The 19153-nt window shown below is 53.0% G+C and overlaps 1 protein-coding gene across 1 annotated transcript; it reads left to right on the forward strand.

Moving 5' to 3' along the window:
- Positions 1–1491: 1491 nt before the first annotated feature.
- On the forward strand, positions 1492–18733 carry ADORA2B (adenosine A2b receptor). Its single transcript, XM_050909085.1, has 2 exons — positions 1492–1850; positions 18030–18733. The coding sequence occupies exons 1-2, from the start codon at positions 1522–1524 to the stop codon at positions 18721–18723; spliced, it is 1023 nt and encodes a 340-aa protein (XP_050765042.1). The 5' UTR covers positions 1492–1521; the 3' UTR covers positions 18724–18733.
- Positions 18734–19153: the final 420 nt, after the last annotated feature.

The raw sequence follows: 19153 nt of genomic DNA on the forward strand, positions 1-19153 counted from the left end.
CCATAGAAATCATGTTGATCCTATTTTTCCCATGTGTTTTTGCTCTGTTTTAACTTTGGATCCCCAGAAAGCTTTCCCTTCCACAGGATTTCATTTCCAACTTTGTTTAAAAAAAAAACAATGGCAATTTCTTTTACTTTCTGTTTGCTACAGAAATGTTTATTTTGCTTAATTGTTTGGATTTTTTTCTAGTTTCTGTCCTGGATTATTTAGTACTGCTGGATGCTACAAAACTGGTGTGAAGTTCAATCTCTGATCTGCTTGTGTTTTGATGGTGAACACAATATAAAGCATGAAAGCTGTGATGAAAAGGTAGGTAGTTATTAAATTATATTTATCTTCGTATTCTTTACCAGTTTTAAGATCCACCAGTGCAGACAACCCCTTTCTTTGGTGATTGCATCAGGTTTTCATTTTTTCCAAGCTCCTTAGACCCAAACTCAACTCCTGTAGCCCTGTGAGTAACAGCGTTTGCTAATCCATGGTATTTTGCCATTTTCTTGCATCAGGAAATGTCACGTTGCGTGGTAACTGTCCACAGACTGAGTGGTGTCATGACTTTTGTGAAATCTTTTACTTTGGGTCAGCGCTCGTGGGGATTTTTCTCTGTGTGGCAATACCGCCGGCGGTGTCCCGGGTGTAGCAACACCGCAGCCCTTGTCGTGCTGGGGGACAGCGTGGGCCGAAACGTTTCGGGGGGGGGGAACAACTTTTTACTCCTCGTTTGGCAAAGTGGCTGCAGCCCATCGCCCCGAAAACACCCGTGGCGAGCACCCAGCCCGGCCACGGCGCCCGGGCCCAGGGGCAGCGGCGGGGGTTGCCGTGCCGGGGCCGGGCGGTGCGGGGGTTGCCGTGCCGGTGCCGGGCGGTGCGGGGGTTGCCGTCCCGGTGCCGGGCGGTGCGGGGGTTGCCGTCCCGGTGCCGGGCGGTGCGGGGGTTGCCGTCCCGGTGCCGGGCGGTGCGGGGGTGCCGTCCCGGGGCCCGCCGGTTGTCGGCCAATCGGCTCGGCGCCGCGCACTCCCCGCCCCGCTCGCCCCATGTGCAGAAATAGCCCCGCCGCGGCCGGCAGCGGCTTTCCGCGGGGAGCGGGGCGGGCGGCGGCAGAGCATCCCCGGGCGGAGCGGCGGCGGGGCCGGCCCGTCCCGTCCCGTCCCGTCCCGTCCCGTCCCGTCCCGCGGCGCGCCCCGAGGTGCCGGCGGATGGCCCCGCGGCGGGCGCAGCGGCCGGGCCCGGCGGCGGGCGGGCGGTGATCGGTGATCGGTGCCCGGCGGGAGCGCAGCCGCGGATGCCCCCCGGGGGCCGGGCGGTGCGGGCAGCGCGGGGCCGCGGCCCGGGGCTTCGCCGCCTCCCTCCGGCCCCCCACGCCCCGGCGGCCGGGCGGGAGGCGGCGGTGAGCCCGGACATGGGTGTTTCTCTGCGGGAAGCGCTGCCCCGTGGCCTGTTGGTACCTGCGGACGGGCGCCCGGTGGAAAGTACCTTTTTCTCGTGAACAGTTCTGGCTCCCCGCCCTGGGCTCTCGCCATGGACACTATGAAAACCACCTATATCGTGCTGGAACTGATCATCGCTGTGCTGTCTATCGCTGGCAATGTCCTGGTCTGCTGGGCCGTGGCCATCAACAGTACCTTGAAGAACGCGACCAACTATTTCCTGGTGTCGCTGGCGGTGGCTGATATTGCCGTGGGTTTGTTAGCCATCCCTTTCGCCATCACCATCAGCATCGGATTCCAGGTGGATTTTCACAGCTGCCTCTTCTTCGCCTGCTTCGTGCTGGTGCTGACCCAAAGCTCCATTTTCAGCTTGCTGGCGGTGGCCATCGACAGGTACCTGGCTATTAAGATCCCGCTGAGGTAAGAGACTGGAGTGGACGCAGGTAGCCACGTTCCCTGGCAGCCCAGACTGTGACCTTCCTTGCCTTAGCATGCAGGGACTTCTAGTGTTGCCGTAAGAGGTTTGCTGCTCACAGGTGATGATGAAAATAGCAGAGATTTCGCACTCACTCGCTGCAGGACTGGGATCAGGTTTTCGGCATCCTGCCTCTTACTTCAAAATATACCTGGGAGCTCTCTTTGTTGAGGATGTTTGTCTTGGGAGGGTCAGTGGCTTCTTGGGGGGGCTCCGCAGTGATGTAGTAGTGTGCTTGGGATAGTTGTAGCTAATCTATGGAGGTATTTATACAGCCCCCATTATTGTGGTGTCTGGGCATCTCCCAGGTAGTTAAATATAGGAGCAACCACTCTTTCTCCTACTTTCCAGCCTATTAGAGAAGTCATTTTGCAGGCTGTTCTGTAAGAGCTCTTGTCTCTTCCTGAGCTCATGTCACAATACTTTCAGAAAGGCTGAAAGTCATCTTAAATAGATCTTAATATGACTTTGTATGTATTTCACATTTTCGGTTAGGACTAGAGTCTAACTAGGCTGACTTCCAGTTTTTAGAGGGATATAATGAATGAACCAAAAGTGCAATTTGTTGCATCTACAAATGCTGAAACCATATTTCAGTGCTTGCATACATACCTTTTCCTTCTGAGTGCTCACCGTGAGTGTACAGATCAGTCAGAAGGTGTCAGCCCTGTGTATACGCTGTGAAAGGGGAAGAGGGAAGGAGAAAGGATTCATACCTCAGTTTTCAGAATTTTACAGTCTAGACTTTCGTCCAAGCGCAGTATCAAAGACATAAATTGGTTTCCTTCTAATTCATGGGACGGTGCAATATACTGGGGCAAAAGGTATTGAGTATATTTTACAGGCACTTCACCAGTGAGTTGGTGCAGCAGCTTCCTTAAGCTTAAGTGCACCGAAACTGCGGCTATGCATTACAAATGACCTGAGTCCATTAGTCTCTGTCTCCTTCACGTCTCTGTTGTCCGTCCCTGAGAAGAAGACATGGATGGAGCCCCGCTGGGGAAGTCCAGGACCGCTCAGGGGACTGGTCAGAAGTGGAGGCTGTGGGGAAGCAGGACAGATTTGGCGTAGGGACCTCAGCTGAACTGTGTAAGCTGCAGCTTTCCTAGATTCTGCTCGTCTCAGGTATCTCCCTTGCACGAGCAATGAATTCACCCTAAAATGACTTAAAAAAAAATCCTTCACCCTGTTCTGGCACTTTGCATCGGAGAACTCCCATATGTTGGGCAAATACTAATTAGTCATCAGGCAGATGATAAAAACCGATAGTGGAAATACATGTATGCTGAGCGGCTGCGTGTGTCATCGGAGCACGGCACATGGAAATTCCATGACATGTAGAGTAAGCGAGAGCCGAGCTGCAGCCCCAGTCTGCACAGGAGGGAGCGGGGGCAGAGCAGTTCAGATTGCAGCCAGCATCTCTGGCACTGGCTGTTCACCTTCCCAGCCACCCGGCTGGACTCGGAGATGCACGTTGGCTCCGGATTAATGCTTTGGTGCCTCTTCCATTCATTCGTTTGGGGCTTTCTCGGGATGGGGGCTAGCAGCACAGCAGCAGCGACAGAAGCATTTTTTTATGTTTCAGATTTTTTAAGTTTCAGTTTAATCACACCACCCGCCACAAGCAAGCTGTTCAAGCATATAACTCTTTTCCTTGGTACCACGAGTGCTTTTTGCAGCGCTTGGCTGAGGAAGTTGAATCTTGTCAGATCGGTTTCTACTCCGCTGGAATCTGAGGCAAGAGTAGCAGATCAGAAATGCTCTGAGGGGATCGTTTACACGTTTGCAGAAGGGAAGTGGTTTTGCCAACTGACAAAATAGCAAGTATTTCCTCCGGTCTCTTTTTTTTTTCACAATCCTGGTCTCTAGCAGGTTTGTTCAACTCTCCATGAGGTCAGTTCATACACCTGTGTGGGATGAAATCCCAGGGCAGTTTTGCCATGCTTCAGGATCCTTTCCAACATTGCTTTTTCACCCCATCTTAGGCCAAATCTTTTATTCCATTTGCACAAACATCTTTATTCCTATAAGCGCTTCCTAGCTGGACACGTACAACCCCTTCAGCTGTAAACGGAGATCAAGGAGTCCCATCCTAGGCTGGTCTGAAGCGTGAAGTTTGGACTAAACTTGGTCTCGGCATTGAGGGCCATTTCATTGCCCTCAGAGGTGACCAGTAAGTAAAACTCCTTTAAAAGGACGGGAGTTTCTCACTGCTAGGAGTGCAGGGCAATGGACAGGTCAGTGCTTCGGCAACAGGAGATTTAGGGACTGGTACTGAAAGGCTGTTTTTATTTGTACAGCCAAGATCAAAAGAGGATAGGGGAGGTTATAACGCTACACTGGCAAAACACTTCTCTGCTGCGCTAGGGTTTTCCAACCAAGGCTTGGTTAGAGCTGTCTCGTCAGCATCGTTATTCCCGAGCTGCTCCACAGTGCTGCCGGCAGTGAGGGGGGAGGAACGTGTCCAGCCGCCCGCTCTAGGTAGATGCACGCGCCGTTTCTGGAAGGAGGTTTGTACTGCGGAAAGGGAAAGCTGGTCATCAATTTGTAGGAATGGCGACCTTAGAAAAAGTTTCTTTCTCACTAAAAAACTCATTCTGGAGACCAGTGCAGAGGCTGATAACAGGCCATGAAGTATTAAACGTTTAAGAAAACGATTTGTACCCAGCCCTATCTAGCAATTCCAATAAATAACGCTGTTGTTGCAGAGCAGACAAGTGTCCCTGTCACATCCACCACCTCCCTGTGGAAACCTCTGCAGGGACATCGAGAACTGAGTGTGCCGTATTATTTAACACTATTTCAGGGCTATTTAAGCACACTGAGAGGCTGGGCAGGCCTGCAGGCTGGGGGTGCGCAGGAGAAGTTTGCATTACAGCCAGGCTAATAATGGATTTTTCAGTTCTGTGGTTGAACCAGAAAATCCCATGGGGAAGAGGAAAATTGTTTCGATCAAACTGAAACGGCAATGTTTGGAGGTTTCAGTGAAACAACGTGATCCCGACCAACCTGGCAGATTTTTGTTTGAGTTGCTTAACCCTTCCGATGTTGCTGTGCTGCTTTTTGAAATGGAGGCATCCTCGCTGGAAAGGAACTAACAAATTCTCATCTAGACAACTGCAGAACAAAAATCTTATTTAAAAATGGTGGTTTAGAACCCTCCCTCTTCTGGCTAAAAATATTTGCTGGATTTGACCTGAAGCCATGAATTCCTTCTGTCCCTTGAAACTCTTTTTTTTTTGTTTGTTTGTTTTTGACAAATTTACTGTCGGTGGAGGAGCCCCCGCCCGTGCTGCCCACTTCATGCAGCTGCAGCTCTGAGCCCTTCCCCGGGTCCCTTCTCCCCTGGCCAGCGCACTGGGACACAGCTTCTTGTCTTCAGATGCACTCTTACCGTGCCTTGCTTCCCACACCCCTCCTGGACCCCAGGGCTTCCGACCCGGCAGCGCTGCTGCCTGCGCGTGCCCATCCCTGTGCCACCCCAGGTACACGGCACCATCCCTGCTCTCGTCTGCCAGCCCGACTTCCCCCCCCACCCCCTGAAAGCTCGCTTCCCCACAGTGCTTCCTCCAAGCAGAATATCAAAGTAAGTCAGGCAATCGAGCATCTTTCAGCAGCAGTAAATCCATCCTGCAGAGTGTTTGGCACAAAAGCGGTGCTAGGCTTTCGCTCTCTGGCTTTCTTCAGGGCTGGATTTCACCCCACAGTCCCATAGCTGCAAGCCAAAGAAGATTTGTAGGTGGAATAAAAGCTTTCCCTTTTATTTGCATTAACCAAAATCCTTTGGCATGGCTAATAATTGTAGGTACAGATAGATGCCTGGAACAAATGTGTCAGGAATTAGGGAAGGAGAAGAGTATCTGTATTTAGAGAGCAAACACCCTGTGCAGCATCACGCTATGTGTGCCCTTGTCCGGCTGGTAATCTCCTGCAGGACAGTGAACATTGTACTGCTGCTGCCTACCTGGCAAACACCCCAGCTGAGACCTGCGGAGGGAAAATTAGCCCCAACTCCCTGCGATCTGAGCTGATCTGGTGCTTGTTCTTCCTCCCTGGATTCAGTTCTCTCCCATCTTCAATTTTATCCCCAGCAGAAGTACAAGACTGATGTTCCTGGGCAGCTTTGCCATGAACTAGAACAAGGTATCCATGACCATGCCCTCTCCCTTTCTGCACCTTGCTGAGCCCGTGCTGCCCCCCTGCAGCCAAAGCATCCAGGCTTGGATCATGATCTGTCAATGGTGTTGCACTGCTCTGCTTCTGGCGCTGCCCGTCTCCCACATGAGCTGCTGCCCCTTTTATCTATGACATGATGAAGGCAACAGTCCAGCTCGCTTCTGCTCTCCTCATGGGGACTAATTCCATTTGGATTGTTGCTGCTCTTGTCTGATCCCTTTAGCTGTGCAGTGTCCTTTCTAGAGGTGGGTTGGCTGATGCTTTATGGCCGCCGGCCCTCGCTGTGCCCTGCTGCTGCAGAGGAGGGGGTTCCCTCTGTGTTCTCCAGCAAAGAATTGTTCCTGGATTCCTTTCAACTCCCAGCTTGTTCCTCGGCAAAGGAAACTGGTGGGTATTTATGGCAGGTCGGAGGGCTGGAGCCACTGGGGAGGAGAGAAAATCCTCTTCAGAGCCTTGGTCTTCACCTGCCATTTTCTGTGTGCCATCAACGACACGCAGAATTGCAGCTGCTCTTGCTTCTTCTGCCCTTGCTTCATTTCCTTTCTGAAGGGAAATCGTTGCATTGCCCTTCATCTGAACTCCCAGGCATGTTCTGCTGTTCATGTGTGGCTCACACATGTGTGGTGCCCATCCTGAGACCCGAGCAGCATGGGAGGCATCAGTATTCCAGAGCAGTGGATGCTCTGCCTCCCCGGTCCATCAGACGGCTGTGCCCGGCCAAGGCTATCATTGTTTAATAAACTTAATGTGCAGCAAACCTGGCAAACGTGCGGAGTGCTGCGGGCAGGAGGGCTGGCGTGTTCCCTTGAGCAACGGAGCTGTCATGTCTTTAAGGAAGTTCGTGTCAGTTGAGCTCGATTCAGGCAGAATGATGGGGGGGTTTGTGCTGCAGCCCGGGGCCAGCAGCACCCGCTCGCCTGGCCGTGGGCCTCCCAGGGCTGCCGCTCGCTCCAGGCTTCGGATACAGCCGACTCTGGACACAGAAGCACAATAAAAAAATCAGAAATAATTGCATGTGCCCTCATGGCCATAAACCAGAGGGGGGGAATCACAGCTATTTTCAGTTATGAGCAGCCTGGTTTCCTTAAAATGCATGTCCCAAATTTTTATGTTTTTCCCCTACTTTGGGGGTCACTTCCCTCCCAAAAAGCAAAAATCCTGACAGGAAGGGCATTAATTGTCTTTGAGACCTCTGCCCCGACACAGCTCCCGTAGAGGCTGGGGCGTAGCAGGGATGTCAGGGAGCGGTGGCTGGAGTGGCAGGCTGTCAGCTGAGGGCACCCATCTCTGGGCTGAGCCAGAATCCAGAGCTTTGGGTTTAGGAGCTTTTTTAAGTTTTGGCCAGCTCAATCTATAAAAAATACAGGTTAATTTTTAGACGAAAAAAGCAGCTTTTGAAATCTGGCAGAATTTTGCTCCAGAAGACCTTTTGACCTCTCTGCAAAAAATATATTAAACCAAAATGTTTTGACAGCAAACTGTTTTATTTTGCAGTTAAAAGTTTTTGCTTTGTTAATTAACAGGCCTGTTCTTGGGGGTTTTATGAATTTGCAGTTTGTCATAGCAATAAGCACAGACTGCAAAGCTGAGTATTTTAGGAGTGTTCTGCCCTGGCCCTTGGCTACACCGCGCAGTCACTACGCAGGGGATGTTGGGGCTCCTATTACTATATTTGAGCCGCAAGATGCCAGGAATCAGTGATGCCAGCTGTGCCTACAGATGTGTCAGTCCTCTCCCCTCCCCATCGTCTCTCCGGGCTTTGTGAAGTCCGACGACGGGCTCAGGGAATTTGTACGTGCCGAAGAGCGGATTATCTCCTAATCCTATGGATGACATCAGGCCTGGGCATGAGCCACAAATAACCTGCGAGTAGATCAGTGGGGTGTGTCCGTGCCCTTACACTCACCCTTCGGTGCCATGTGGGCACCAGCGTGTCACTGAGCACTGTGACCAGAGCTGCTGGACCCGCTGGGGACAAGGGACAGAGCACAGTCCCTGCAGGAGCAGCTGTGCAGGCGGACCAGTGCCACCATGGCTGGGGCTTTGCCTGCACCCCCTTCATGATGCACTGTGCATCAGCACCCATCACCCCGCACCCCGGCGTTCACATCCGCCCTCCTACCCAAACCCCAGTGCCAGGTTACCGGGAGCGCGGTGCTGTGGGGGTGGCTGTTGGCCACATCCTTCCTTCCCCGTGCTCAGACCTGTCGGTCTCTTCCATGAGATTTGCCCGTCGTGCTGCAATGGCGTAGCTGGCACGCGGGGGCTGGATGCTGTGTCACCAGCTGCTTCAAACCTGGGAGGCGGGCAGGGAGGCGAGGACAGGACGGGTTCCTCGAGCTGCCGGAGCACGCTGGGATGAGGCGTGAGTGGGTGAGTGGTGCTGGGTTTGGTGCTGACCACGCAAGATCCACCAGCCCTTGGGAAAGTTGGTCAGGGCTCTGCAGGGAATGCAGATGAGCAGCAACTTGCTGGAGCTGACGGATGGAGAGGCCAGTGGTTTGGGGCCTTCGGGAAGGGCTTTAGCACCCGTTTCATTACAGAAAGAGTGATCCAGCAGAGATCTGCCATCTCCCCACCCTTATCTGTTATCTGAGTGAGCAGGGCACTGGGTGCCTGGGAGGGGTAGCGGTCGCACCACTGCTCTATATACAGAATCACACCCAAACAGCTTGCTCTGAATCATAGTTCCTATCTCACCTCTACCAGCCGCCTTTAACTCAGCCAGCCCGGTGCTGCACATCTGAGGTCTGACCGCTCTGGGAGGTTTGGAATGACAAAAATTCTCAGCCCCAGGCACCATGAGACAGATAACATGGGGCTTCAGAGCCCTGGAGGGAGGGTGGTGCTGAGGAAGAGCTCGGGAGGGCTGCAGGCTCCTCTCAGCTCTTCGGTCTTGGGCAGGGAGAACCGGGCTTTTGTGCTCCAGGACTCAGAAACACCCTATGGAGCATGAAGGGCAGGCAGGTATCGCACACTCCTGCCTGCACATGGGTGTCTTGAGGCGTCTGCTCATGTTTTGATGTCGCCGGTTGTTGGCGTGTGAGAGCCGGCGTGCGGAGCGCTGAGCTCATTTCCTTCCTGTGCCCCGGGGGCTCTGCACACCTCTGGCAGTCCCCCAGCATCACGCATGTTCACAGCAGCGTGGGGTTGCCCAGCGTGGGCAGGGAGCCCACAGCCCGCCCTGCACCCTGCTCATAGCCCGCGTGTCTTAGTTCAGTTTTCAGTCACCTTTTTTCACCCCGTCAGGGGCGAGAGCTGGCTGTGGCCGGCTTCTGCAGACAGAAACCAGGGTAGCGACTGCAAATTCCTGCCTGGCTGCAGGCTGCGGTGAAAAGCGTGCGTGTGAGAAAAATATTCACACATCCACATCACAGGTGCTGTCGGTGTTCAACAAGTGCACAGCTCTGCGGCCCCCTCCCAGCGCTCCCCACCTCACAGCAGCCTGAGCTGCAGTTTCCCTTCTTAATCCTTCACATTACCCAAACGCGTACCGTTTGCAGGGTGCGCTGGGCCAAAACCGCCCTCTCCTGCATTTCTCCTTCCCACATTCCTGGTCCTGCAAACCCGATGCCCTTCAGCCGTTCCCCTGCCCTGAGCCGGTGCTGGGCTGGCAGCGGCAGGGCTGCAGTGCCAGCCCGTGGAGGGGTGTGCGGGGATAACCCGGGGTGAGGCGGGAGCTGGGGGCTGTAGACGGCAGCCTTCACTCTCCCAGCCGCTCTGCCTCCACCCCAGGGAAGGAGGAGTTCATAGGAGGGATAAGCACATGGGTATGGATATCTTGCTGAGAGGGTTTTAAACCTGTAGGCACTCGATAGTCCAAGCTCGCAGGCTGCAGGACCTGGCGTGGTTGTAGCCTGTATGGGTTGGGCTGGGGCATGCTGGCACAAACTGGTACCCAGGGGTAAGGAACGCTCCCTTCCATACACCCGGCTCATCCCAAGAGGCATCGCCATGGCTGAGTGTGAAGCACAAGTGGGTTTTGTCCATTTTTGTCCTGGGAAGAGTAATCTGGAGCCTTCATAACTGGGGAGCAGTTAACTTGGGGGCTGCAAACAGATTTGCTTCTGACTGGCAGGCATCCCCCATCCCCGCCTTCCTCTGGGAGCAGCAGATGGCCAATGTCCACCCGAGGGCTCATCTTCAGCCAGGCCTGCTTCATCCTGGTCTCCGTGCTGCTCTTCGTGCCTTTCTCTGCCTCACATCTCTGTGACTCTGCTCCCAGGTAGAATTGCTTCCCAGCAAGCAAACACGCAGTACGGCAGGTCTGGAGCAGCTCCAGCCCTTAGCCTCTGATCACACACTGGGCTTGTCTTCCTCTCTTATTAGTTCAAAATCATCTAGCTTTTATTTCAGACTAAGGCTGAAAATGCCATATAACGTAAACAAAGCAAGCCCTGGAGAAAGTTAAAGCCTTCCAGTCTTTAAATGCCTTTTAGTGATCCTCCAAATCTAAAAATGATTGCGTTGCAGCCTGTGACCTTGCTGGTTAGGTGCCTCAAGCAGGAATGGAAACCTAACAGCACTGGGAGGCAAGCAGGCGGTTGTTCCTCCTCGCTCTGTGAGGGTGGGAGCCAAAGCAAGGCTGGGTTCCCCGAGCATCCAGGCTCAAAGCTCAGAGCAGCACCCCCACACCGGCCTCCCTTTTAAAGACAAGGCTTGAGCAGCAGCCTGCAGCCGGGCTCTGTGTTGCGAGGGCCGGGTGTTCTCATTGACATGTCATTACCCAGGGTTGCACAACAGCGGGGCCGCTTACCCAGCGTGGGGTGCTCCCCGGTGGGGTGGGGGTGCTTGTGGGGGTGCTGCCCGGTGGGCGCGTGCTCCGGGCACCGGGAGCTGGGGAGGGCTGTCGCCCTGCGAGCGCTCGCTTCTTCCCATTCAGCTTTTCCTGACAGGTTAAGGGTGGCCGCGAGCCAGCATCTTACGGCACGTTCAGGGCTGTCTCCATCCCCTGGAGGCTGGGTGCGCAGCGGCTGAGCTGCTGCAGCCGCTCAGATTTCCCATGAAAGCACCAGGCAGTGGGAGCGGTGCTCCCAACAGCCAGAAATGGATGGCCTTGAGCAATGCTTCCTGCCCTCCAAATAACCCCTGGGTGCTCACCTGAGCTGTGGGTGCTGGCGTGTTTGCAGTAACCCGTCCAGCGGAAGGCCGGGAGTGCGAGCGGGGGACGCTGCTGCTGTGCCCTGCACACAATAGGGACAGATGATGCGGGAGGAAGTGATTTGTCTACAACTGGACATGGACAGACGCAGATGTTCTGCTTCCTCGGCTAATACCGTAACCGCTAATCAGATTTCTCACTCCAACCGCCAACTCCTTCCCGGTTAAAAAGCACAGCTTTTTCTTTTTTTCTTGCCCTCCCCGCCCTGAGGTGCAATTTATGATTCATTTAAAATGTCCTGCCAGGATATTTCAGCTGGTATGTGATCTCCATTCCATGGCTGTGCATGTGGAATGGCAGCAATGGTGCTTATTTCATGCTGTTATAGCGCAAAAAAAAAAAAAAAAAAAGAGCAAGATGCAAAGTACAGCTGCAAGTAGATGACAAGGATACAATGCTTGGCAGCCACATTCCTCTCTCCCCTTGTGAATGGAGGTGTCTGTATATTTTCCTTCACACTTAAAATAGAAACATATAAATTATCACTGCTTGTTTGTATCAGAGCACCTGCATAATCCAAGTTCTGCAAGTCTCCATCTGCTCACCTCCCTGCATCCGGCAGCCTGGGCACGGGGCAGAACGGGGAGGGAAGCAGGGGGAGCAGCGGGGAGCACCAGCCCCCAGGGCTCCCTCCACAGCTTTGGGCACAGGGGGTGCAGAGAGGACCCAAGCTGGCTGCAGCATCCCTTGCACAGCCATCACGCCTGTGTCTCCCCACTGATCCCATCGAATGTAGCCTCAGCACAAGATACCTGTGAGTTTGGAGTTTAAGCACCGAAATTGCTCATCAAAGGCTGATCCTGCGCCAGAGTTTGGCAGTGGGAGAACTGGCACAAACTCCTTGAGCAGAGCAGCGCAGCACCCTCCCCTCTGGCTGGGGCACACGGACGCTGGTGTTGCTGCTGCTGAACTGCAGCTCTGCTGACGGACACACGTCTGTCCAGCACTGCTCTGCCAGCAAGGGGCCGGTATAGAGTGAGGCTGACCACACAACGTGTGCAGGTTTAGAGCCTTGCCTGATTCAAAGCGCTCCCCTACACCATCCCAGAGCCTCCGAAGATGCCAGGGCAAGGGTTGGGACCCTCCTGGCTCTTCCCAGTTAAAGTTGCCAAGGCATCCCTGTTCAAATGCTTGGACTAAGCAAGCCTGGGAGGCTCCGTCATGAGAGAAAATTTTCCTGCTGGAAAAGTTAATGCTGCAGCTTCAGCATTGTATTACACACACAAGAGAAGCGTTGAAACACCCGGTGTCCGTGTGCAGCTTTCACAAGCACAGCCTGGCAGCCCTGCAGCCTTTTGAGGGCTGCTGGCGAGATGAAGCCTGACCGAGGAGGGTGGATTTCTCCTAACATCTTTTTGTTGCTAGAAGCTGCATCTCAGTCAGCCTCAGGGATTTTACTCAGGCACCCAGCGAGGACGGGGGACAGTGCTAATGCCTGGGCAGGTGGACCTCTTATTGCAGACGTCTGAAGAGCGAGGACCTACAGTGTATTATTTGCCAGGTACCAGCTGCAAGTCTTCAGACCATGGCAGAGGTGATGGAGCTCGTTTTTCTGTCTCCAACTGTGGCCCAGTAGCAGAGGGGTAGGGAAGGACTTTGGCAACAGGGCTGCCGTGGTGAACAAATGTACGGGGGTTGTGCCACTCTGCAGGTGACAGTCAAAGGGGTCACCTCCCGCCTGCCTGCCCCGGGGCAGGACAAGGGCTGCGTGGTCGAACGCTGCCCAGCGTGGCGGACCCTGCGCCACAGCACTGGTGACCGCATGGTGGCAAGTGTTGACGCAGTTTCTCAGCTTGCAGATCACCCTTTTGTTCAGCGACACATCTCAGATGTTCAGTAAAACAAACTATTTGCTATTGGCTCTGCTCTTTGCTAACCTCGGGTTTATTTACTCAGTAATTTATCAGCCAGCATCATGGTCAGGGCCACCATGAGACTCCACCAAGCACCAGGAAAGCGGGTATCTGGCACCACAACGTTTTGACCTGTTCATTCTTCTGGGCTGCTCAGGGACGGCGGGGGTTTCTCCCCCGTTCCTGCTCTCTGAGGATAAATAATGTGGGAATAATAGTCCCCTTCCAGACTCCAGGCTGTTGCTGCTTTTCTGGCCCACGTCTGATCGCCCTAAATGCTGAATTACGCCTTGGCTGCTGCTGTACGCTCCTCGTTTGACGAGAGCTCAGGGGCAGCAATGCCTCTGCTGGGGTGATCTGCACGGGGTCACTGCAGGGGTTGGTGGGGAGATGCCAGGTACGTGCAGGACATGACTCAGTTCCTGCCAGTCGGGAGCCAAACTCCTGCACGGGAGAGGCTGGGCTGGCTGCAGGTTGGCAGCGAGTCCTGCTCAGCTCCGGTTGTGCTTAGCAATGCCTGCCTGGGTGTCTTGGCTGGTATCCAGCTCTCGTAAATAGCAGTAGAAATGCAATGAGACTGTTGGGAAAAAAAAAAACAAACCCTGACCATCCTACCAACCAGAGGCACAGTGCCTGGAGAATGCAGAGAGCCTTCCTGCGCCCTGCGCTAATGTAAGACTCTGTCGCTTTGGTGGTTGCCATGATGCTCTTCCAGAAAAGCTGTGGACCTTGCTGAGCCATCACTGAAGTGGAGGGGCCACAGGCGACAGCGATGTCTGCTGGGTGAAGGACACCATCTCCAGTCCATGGGCCAGCTCAGGGGACATCTCCAGCCTCAGTGGCAGAGCGGTTGCTGACTCCCTGGCGCGGCGGCTGGGCAGAGCTCTGTTGTGCCCTGGCTGAAGCCTCTGCTGCTGGCCCGTTTTGGTGACGGCACAGCAGGTACAGACCCAGCAGCCTGGCGCTTGTACACGGTAACACCGGTGGGTCAGAGCCATATTGTAAAAGCAGCTGAACTTTCTTTAAAGTATTTGACCTACTGCAACCCGGGCTGTGTGACTGTGACGCTGGTGGCAAACGTATAGTTATGTATGTCGGAAGAATAGAAACCTGAATCGCTTCGTGACGGCAGCACAGTGGGGATGGCATTGGGGCTTCTGCAGCGTGTCCACTGCGGGGGCACTGGGTGGGAGCTGAGGTAATTAGCTGCTTGATGATGATTACGCCAGTAAAGAGATTTTGCCTGGCGGTGTAAAAGGAACTAATGCATTGCCAGGTTATTTAATCTCAATAAATCGTTTTAAAATATTCAGCTGTTATTTACATTAAAGCAACATTTGATGCCTCTGGGCAGAAACATAGAGGAGATTCAATATTTGTTATACATAAATTGAGCAGACTTAGGTGAGTAAATTTACTTTAATAGTTTTTTGCCTAATACTATTAAGCCTAAAAGAGAATGAGGGAGGGGTTTGCTGGAGCATTCAGAGCTGTGAAAATTTGTTGGTTCCTCACTGTCTGATCATGTTTTATAGAGCTTAGGAAAAAAATTGAGTCTCAGTTATCTCACAGCCCATGCCTGCTTTTCTTAATGGGGTTTATGACGGGGGTTGCAGTTGTGTGCAGCGGCTCACTAACGAGACTCTTCGTGCCTTGATCTAGTAATAGTCATGCACTTCTTTTTATTTTTAAGCACATGCTTAACTTCTGTTAACCTAAGGCAGTGTCCCACCAAATGTACTAAGGTAACAACAAGGAATTAGTGAGCAATTTTAGAGCATTGAACTCTCCCCAGTTTCACCTTGGCCTCTTCTGGCTGGTAGCTCTGACCAGCTGTGGCCCTTCTCTGCAGTCACAGCAGCGACCACCATCGTCACCTGGGATCAGTCCACTGAATGGAGAGATGCTGGGAGGAATTTGCAATGCATCCCTGTGAAAATAAAGAGCTACTCTAAAGAGTGTGTTGTTCGCTGTGAATAACTATCTCCCCTTCAATGAACGCCATCTCTTCCCTGCGCTGACAGGCCTGCAGCCCTCTCCATTGCTCAGCTCTGGCTCTTGCAGACCCGGAGCGCAGCACGTTTTTCCATCTCCTCCTCCTCGCTAAAGGGCCCCCCGCTTAAACGTGATCCTGGCTGCAGCTCTGCTGTGTGCCCTGGAGAAGAGCAAGCAACACTAAGATAAACATGCCACCATTACAGCCACTGGAAAATTAAGTGACTTCTTAACTGGTTTTGTAAACCTTCAAGCTGAGCCTTATCTTTGCAGAAGAGTTCAGGAGAAGAGCAGATGGAAGAAGCCTTATTTGGGATCATGTGTTTTCAGCGAGAGACAGCACCGAATGTCACCAGCCTGGAGCGGCGCGGTGGACACCGGCCTCCGCACGGCACCCTGAGCCACGGCGGCTTTTCCTCGTGTTCCTGCGCACAGCCTGATTCAGGCACACAACACTCTTGACCCTTCGGTTTCTCTTTCTGAACAATGGTCCCTTCTACATTTTCCAGTCTCACTACAATAGTTCTTGGGATGTGAAATGACTGAGGCAGCAGAGGAGCAACTGAAGTGATCAACTAAGCGTGAATAGCACAAGCCAAGGAGCCACGGTTTTTTTCTTCCCACGTGCAGAGCTCCAGGTCAGCAGCAGCTCTTGGTGCTCCTACAGCACTGACGAAGCTTGGCCAACGTTGCAGCTCGAGACTCAGACTTTGCCAAGAGATCGGATTTCTGGGAACTTGCTCCGAATCAAATCTTAACGTTTTCAGGTCCCACAGCCCCAGACCAGCTCCCGCTCCTGAAAACTTAACACGGGGTTTTGAAAGCAATGCGCTTGGCCTCACTGATGCCCTGTCTGATAATTTCTCATCTTCTGAAGCAGTAAGACTCAGTAACGACGAGAGAAAAGTGCAGGAGAAACCCCTCAGTGGCTGGACCTGCCCTTTAGACGTCTACCCTGTGGAGTGTGTTCACAGTTCAGCAGCGCCTAAATGTGGCTGCTGCTCCCGCATCCTCTCGGCCAGCCCCGGCCGTGCCCGAAGCGAGCCCCGCTCACAGCGGCTGTGCCAAAAGAACCGAGGGTTCCCCCCAGCCCCTCTTTGCCGCCCGGTTCGTGTTGGCAGACCCCCCCCACTTACCCTCCTGTCTTTGTAGCTTGCAGGAGGAGAGGGACACAGGGCTCGCACGGAGGCGACCGCAGTGTGATTCACAGGCACAGCTGCGGTTCTGTGGGAATAAAACCCTCCCCTGCCTCACGGGCCGGAAGAAAATCAGAACAAACGTTCTTAGGAAAGGAGGAGCAGGGTAGCCAAGCCAGAGTAAACAAGCACTGAGAGAAGGGTGTGGGAAGGGGGGGACATGCATGTCAGCCAGCAGATGCTAACTGGCTGTGGAGAGGACAGTAATGGGTTTCTCATGTTGTCTTTCTGGCAGTCGCTGGTTCTTTGTATCTCCAAAAAGTGATCCGACTGATGCTTTGATGTTGGCATCTGTTCTGGTTGCACCCAGACCAGCTTGACTTTTGCTGTTTTAGGTTCCAGCCCCATTTGTGTCTCTGAGCATCAGCCACAACCTTTGTTTTCTTGGCCATGAAGGCACCCAGTCCGTGGGGTTAGGAAAGGTGTGGGGCAGCGCATGGCTCTGCACCCCTCAGCATGGCATCAGCTTGTTGCTGGGCCACCGCGGAGCTTCTTTGTAACACATGTGAGAGCAGCAGGTGCCCAAGGAAGGCCTTTACTTAAAAGTCTGGATCTTCACAACCAGTTATGGTGGGTCAGCAGAGCACAAGCATCGTTTGTGAGCAGCAGCTACGCACGGCTGTATGGTTTAACCCCGCAGACAGCTTCAGCAGCTGCAGGTCCGAGTCTTGTGTGTGGTTTCAGGACGTCTCGACGGTGCGTGTCCTACAGAATTGGCACATCACGTACACGAGCAGCAGAGGCCGACACCAGCCCTGGGAGCTAAGCGAAGCTGCCCACATCAGCACTGTTGATGGAGGATGCATAAAGCAGGGACATCAAATGGGGGGAGAAGAGCCCAGTGACCCTGGCTCCCAGCTCCACGCCTGGATGTGAGACTCTGAATGGATACACAAACCCTAACTTGTAACTCTCCTAAGCAATCCATCATTGGCAGTTGCTTTCAGATGCTGCCTCAGAAAAGTCTTTCAGAGTATTTGTTATCCAGCCACAACAAGCTCGCGTGGGCTGCAGTCTGGCATGTGTAACCCAGGAATTGCACTGTTTGGGAAACTAGTAGGATCCCTGGTTTCCACACACATGTGTACTTCCCACCTTAGTGTATGAGGTAGCATGGGAAGGGACATCACATTATGGGACTGCTGCAATCTCCAGTGAAAGCCAGCATTGCTGCAGGCATAAGAGCAGCCCAAGTTGAAGCAAGTTAAGGCTGTAAGTGTGTGGTGATGCTGGTTAAGTCTTTAGCTACCCATTACAGTGTAGAATTGAGAGCCAGCATTGTCTCCACTGTAACAGGTCAGCCCAGAAGTTCATGTAGCCCAGTAGCGTGCCCCGGCGTGCCCAGCAGTGGGTGCTTAGAGCAAGAGAGTAGGTTGGTGGTTACAGAGTGAGCCTTCCCCTGTTCTTGGCCTCCTTGTAGTTGGTGGTTTAGGCTCATGCAATGATAAAGGCTTTTTTAAGACTCCAAGTGCTTACCTCCTATTGAAAGATGTTGGCGGGCAGGGGTGGTGCTTGGCACCTCTCAGGAATAGTAAGTGAATCACCTCCCCAAATCACTTTGCGTAGGTGTAAAGCACAGGTGAGATTTTTTACCCCTCCGGTGATCACAGAGGTGAGGTTCCTGCATGGGTGTGGGGGGGCTTTTGTGGCATTAGCCAAAATGCTGGTGACTTTAACTGCAGGGAAGTCATGAGCGCTCATTTATTTAATGGCTCTATCTTGGTTTTGTTCTTGATGCTGTAGGTATAATAGTCTGGTGACTGGCAAGCGGGCGAGAGGACTCATCGCAGTGCTGTGGCTCCTGTCCTTTGGAATTGGACTGACTCCGCTTATGGGCTGGAATAAAGCCATGAGTGGTTGTCCCAACGCCACCAACGAGACAGGGGCTGACACCGGGACAGAGCACCATGGCTGCTTTATCTCATGCCTCTTTGAGAATGTGGTAACGATGAGCTACATGGTGTACTTCAACTTCTTTGGCTGCGTGCTGCTTCCGCTTGTTATCATGCTGGGAATCTACATTAAGATATTCATGGTCGCCTGCAAACAGTTGCATCAGATCGAACTGATGGGCAACTCCAGGACCACACTGCAGAAGGAGGTCCACGCAGCCAAGTCTCTGGCCATCATTGTAGGACTTTTTGCCTTCTGTTGGCTGCCCCTGCATATCTTGAACTGCATCACTCACTTCCATGAGGAGTTCTCCAAATCCAAGCCTGAGTGGGTGATGTATATGGCCATCATCCTCTCCCATGCCAACTCTGTCATCAATCCCATCATCTACGCCTACAGGATCAGGGACTTCCGCTACACCTTCCGCAAGATCATTTCCAAGATCCTCTGTAAGACGGACGACCTCCCCAAGTGCAGCACTGACAACAACCAGCACCTGACTGTCTCCAACATGAACTCTCCGGTAGCCTCGGTGACCATATGACCTTGCACGTCCTGCTCCTAGGATTTTGCAGTCCATCCCTGACACTACCCTTCCCTGTGCCTATGTGAACAGTTACAGCTAACTCCTAGAGGAGTGCTCAGAGATGACCACTATGCAGTTATGCAGCTGTATTTTTTTTATTTTTGTAATTAACATAGTGCCTCCTAGAGGAATAACCTGACCGGGGAGACTGAGAGCAGCTCACCCTCCACTGTAAACCCAGGTTGCGTGAGTGCTGGTGATCGTATTGTGTTTCCTTTCCAGGTCAGACATTGACTGTGGAAGACCCACCTGCTGGGGGTGTTTCCCTAATTGTGCTGCTCATGTCAAGTCCTAGGATCTTTATTTTAATTATTTTTTTTTTTTTAAATCTTTTGATTCATTTAGGAGTAATAATTTTGTGTCTGTTTTTCAGTTGTTCTTTAAGTCC

The sequence above is a fragment of the Gymnogyps californianus genome, chromosome 20 (assembly GCF_018139145.2).
Source record: "Gymnogyps californianus isolate 813 chromosome 20, ASM1813914v2, whole genome shotgun sequence".
Lineage (NCBI taxonomy): Eukaryota > Metazoa > Chordata > Aves > Accipitriformes > Cathartidae > Gymnogyps > Gymnogyps californianus.

Coding starts and splice junctions, on each gene's coding strand:
- ADORA2B (XM_050909085.1), top strand. CDS start 1,522: ATGGACACTATGAAAACCACCTATATCGTGCTGGAACTGATCATCGCT. Junction 1,851..18,029: donor GCTATTAAGATCCCGCTGAG/GTAAGAGACTGG, acceptor TTGATGCTGTAG/GTATAATAGTCTGGTGACTG.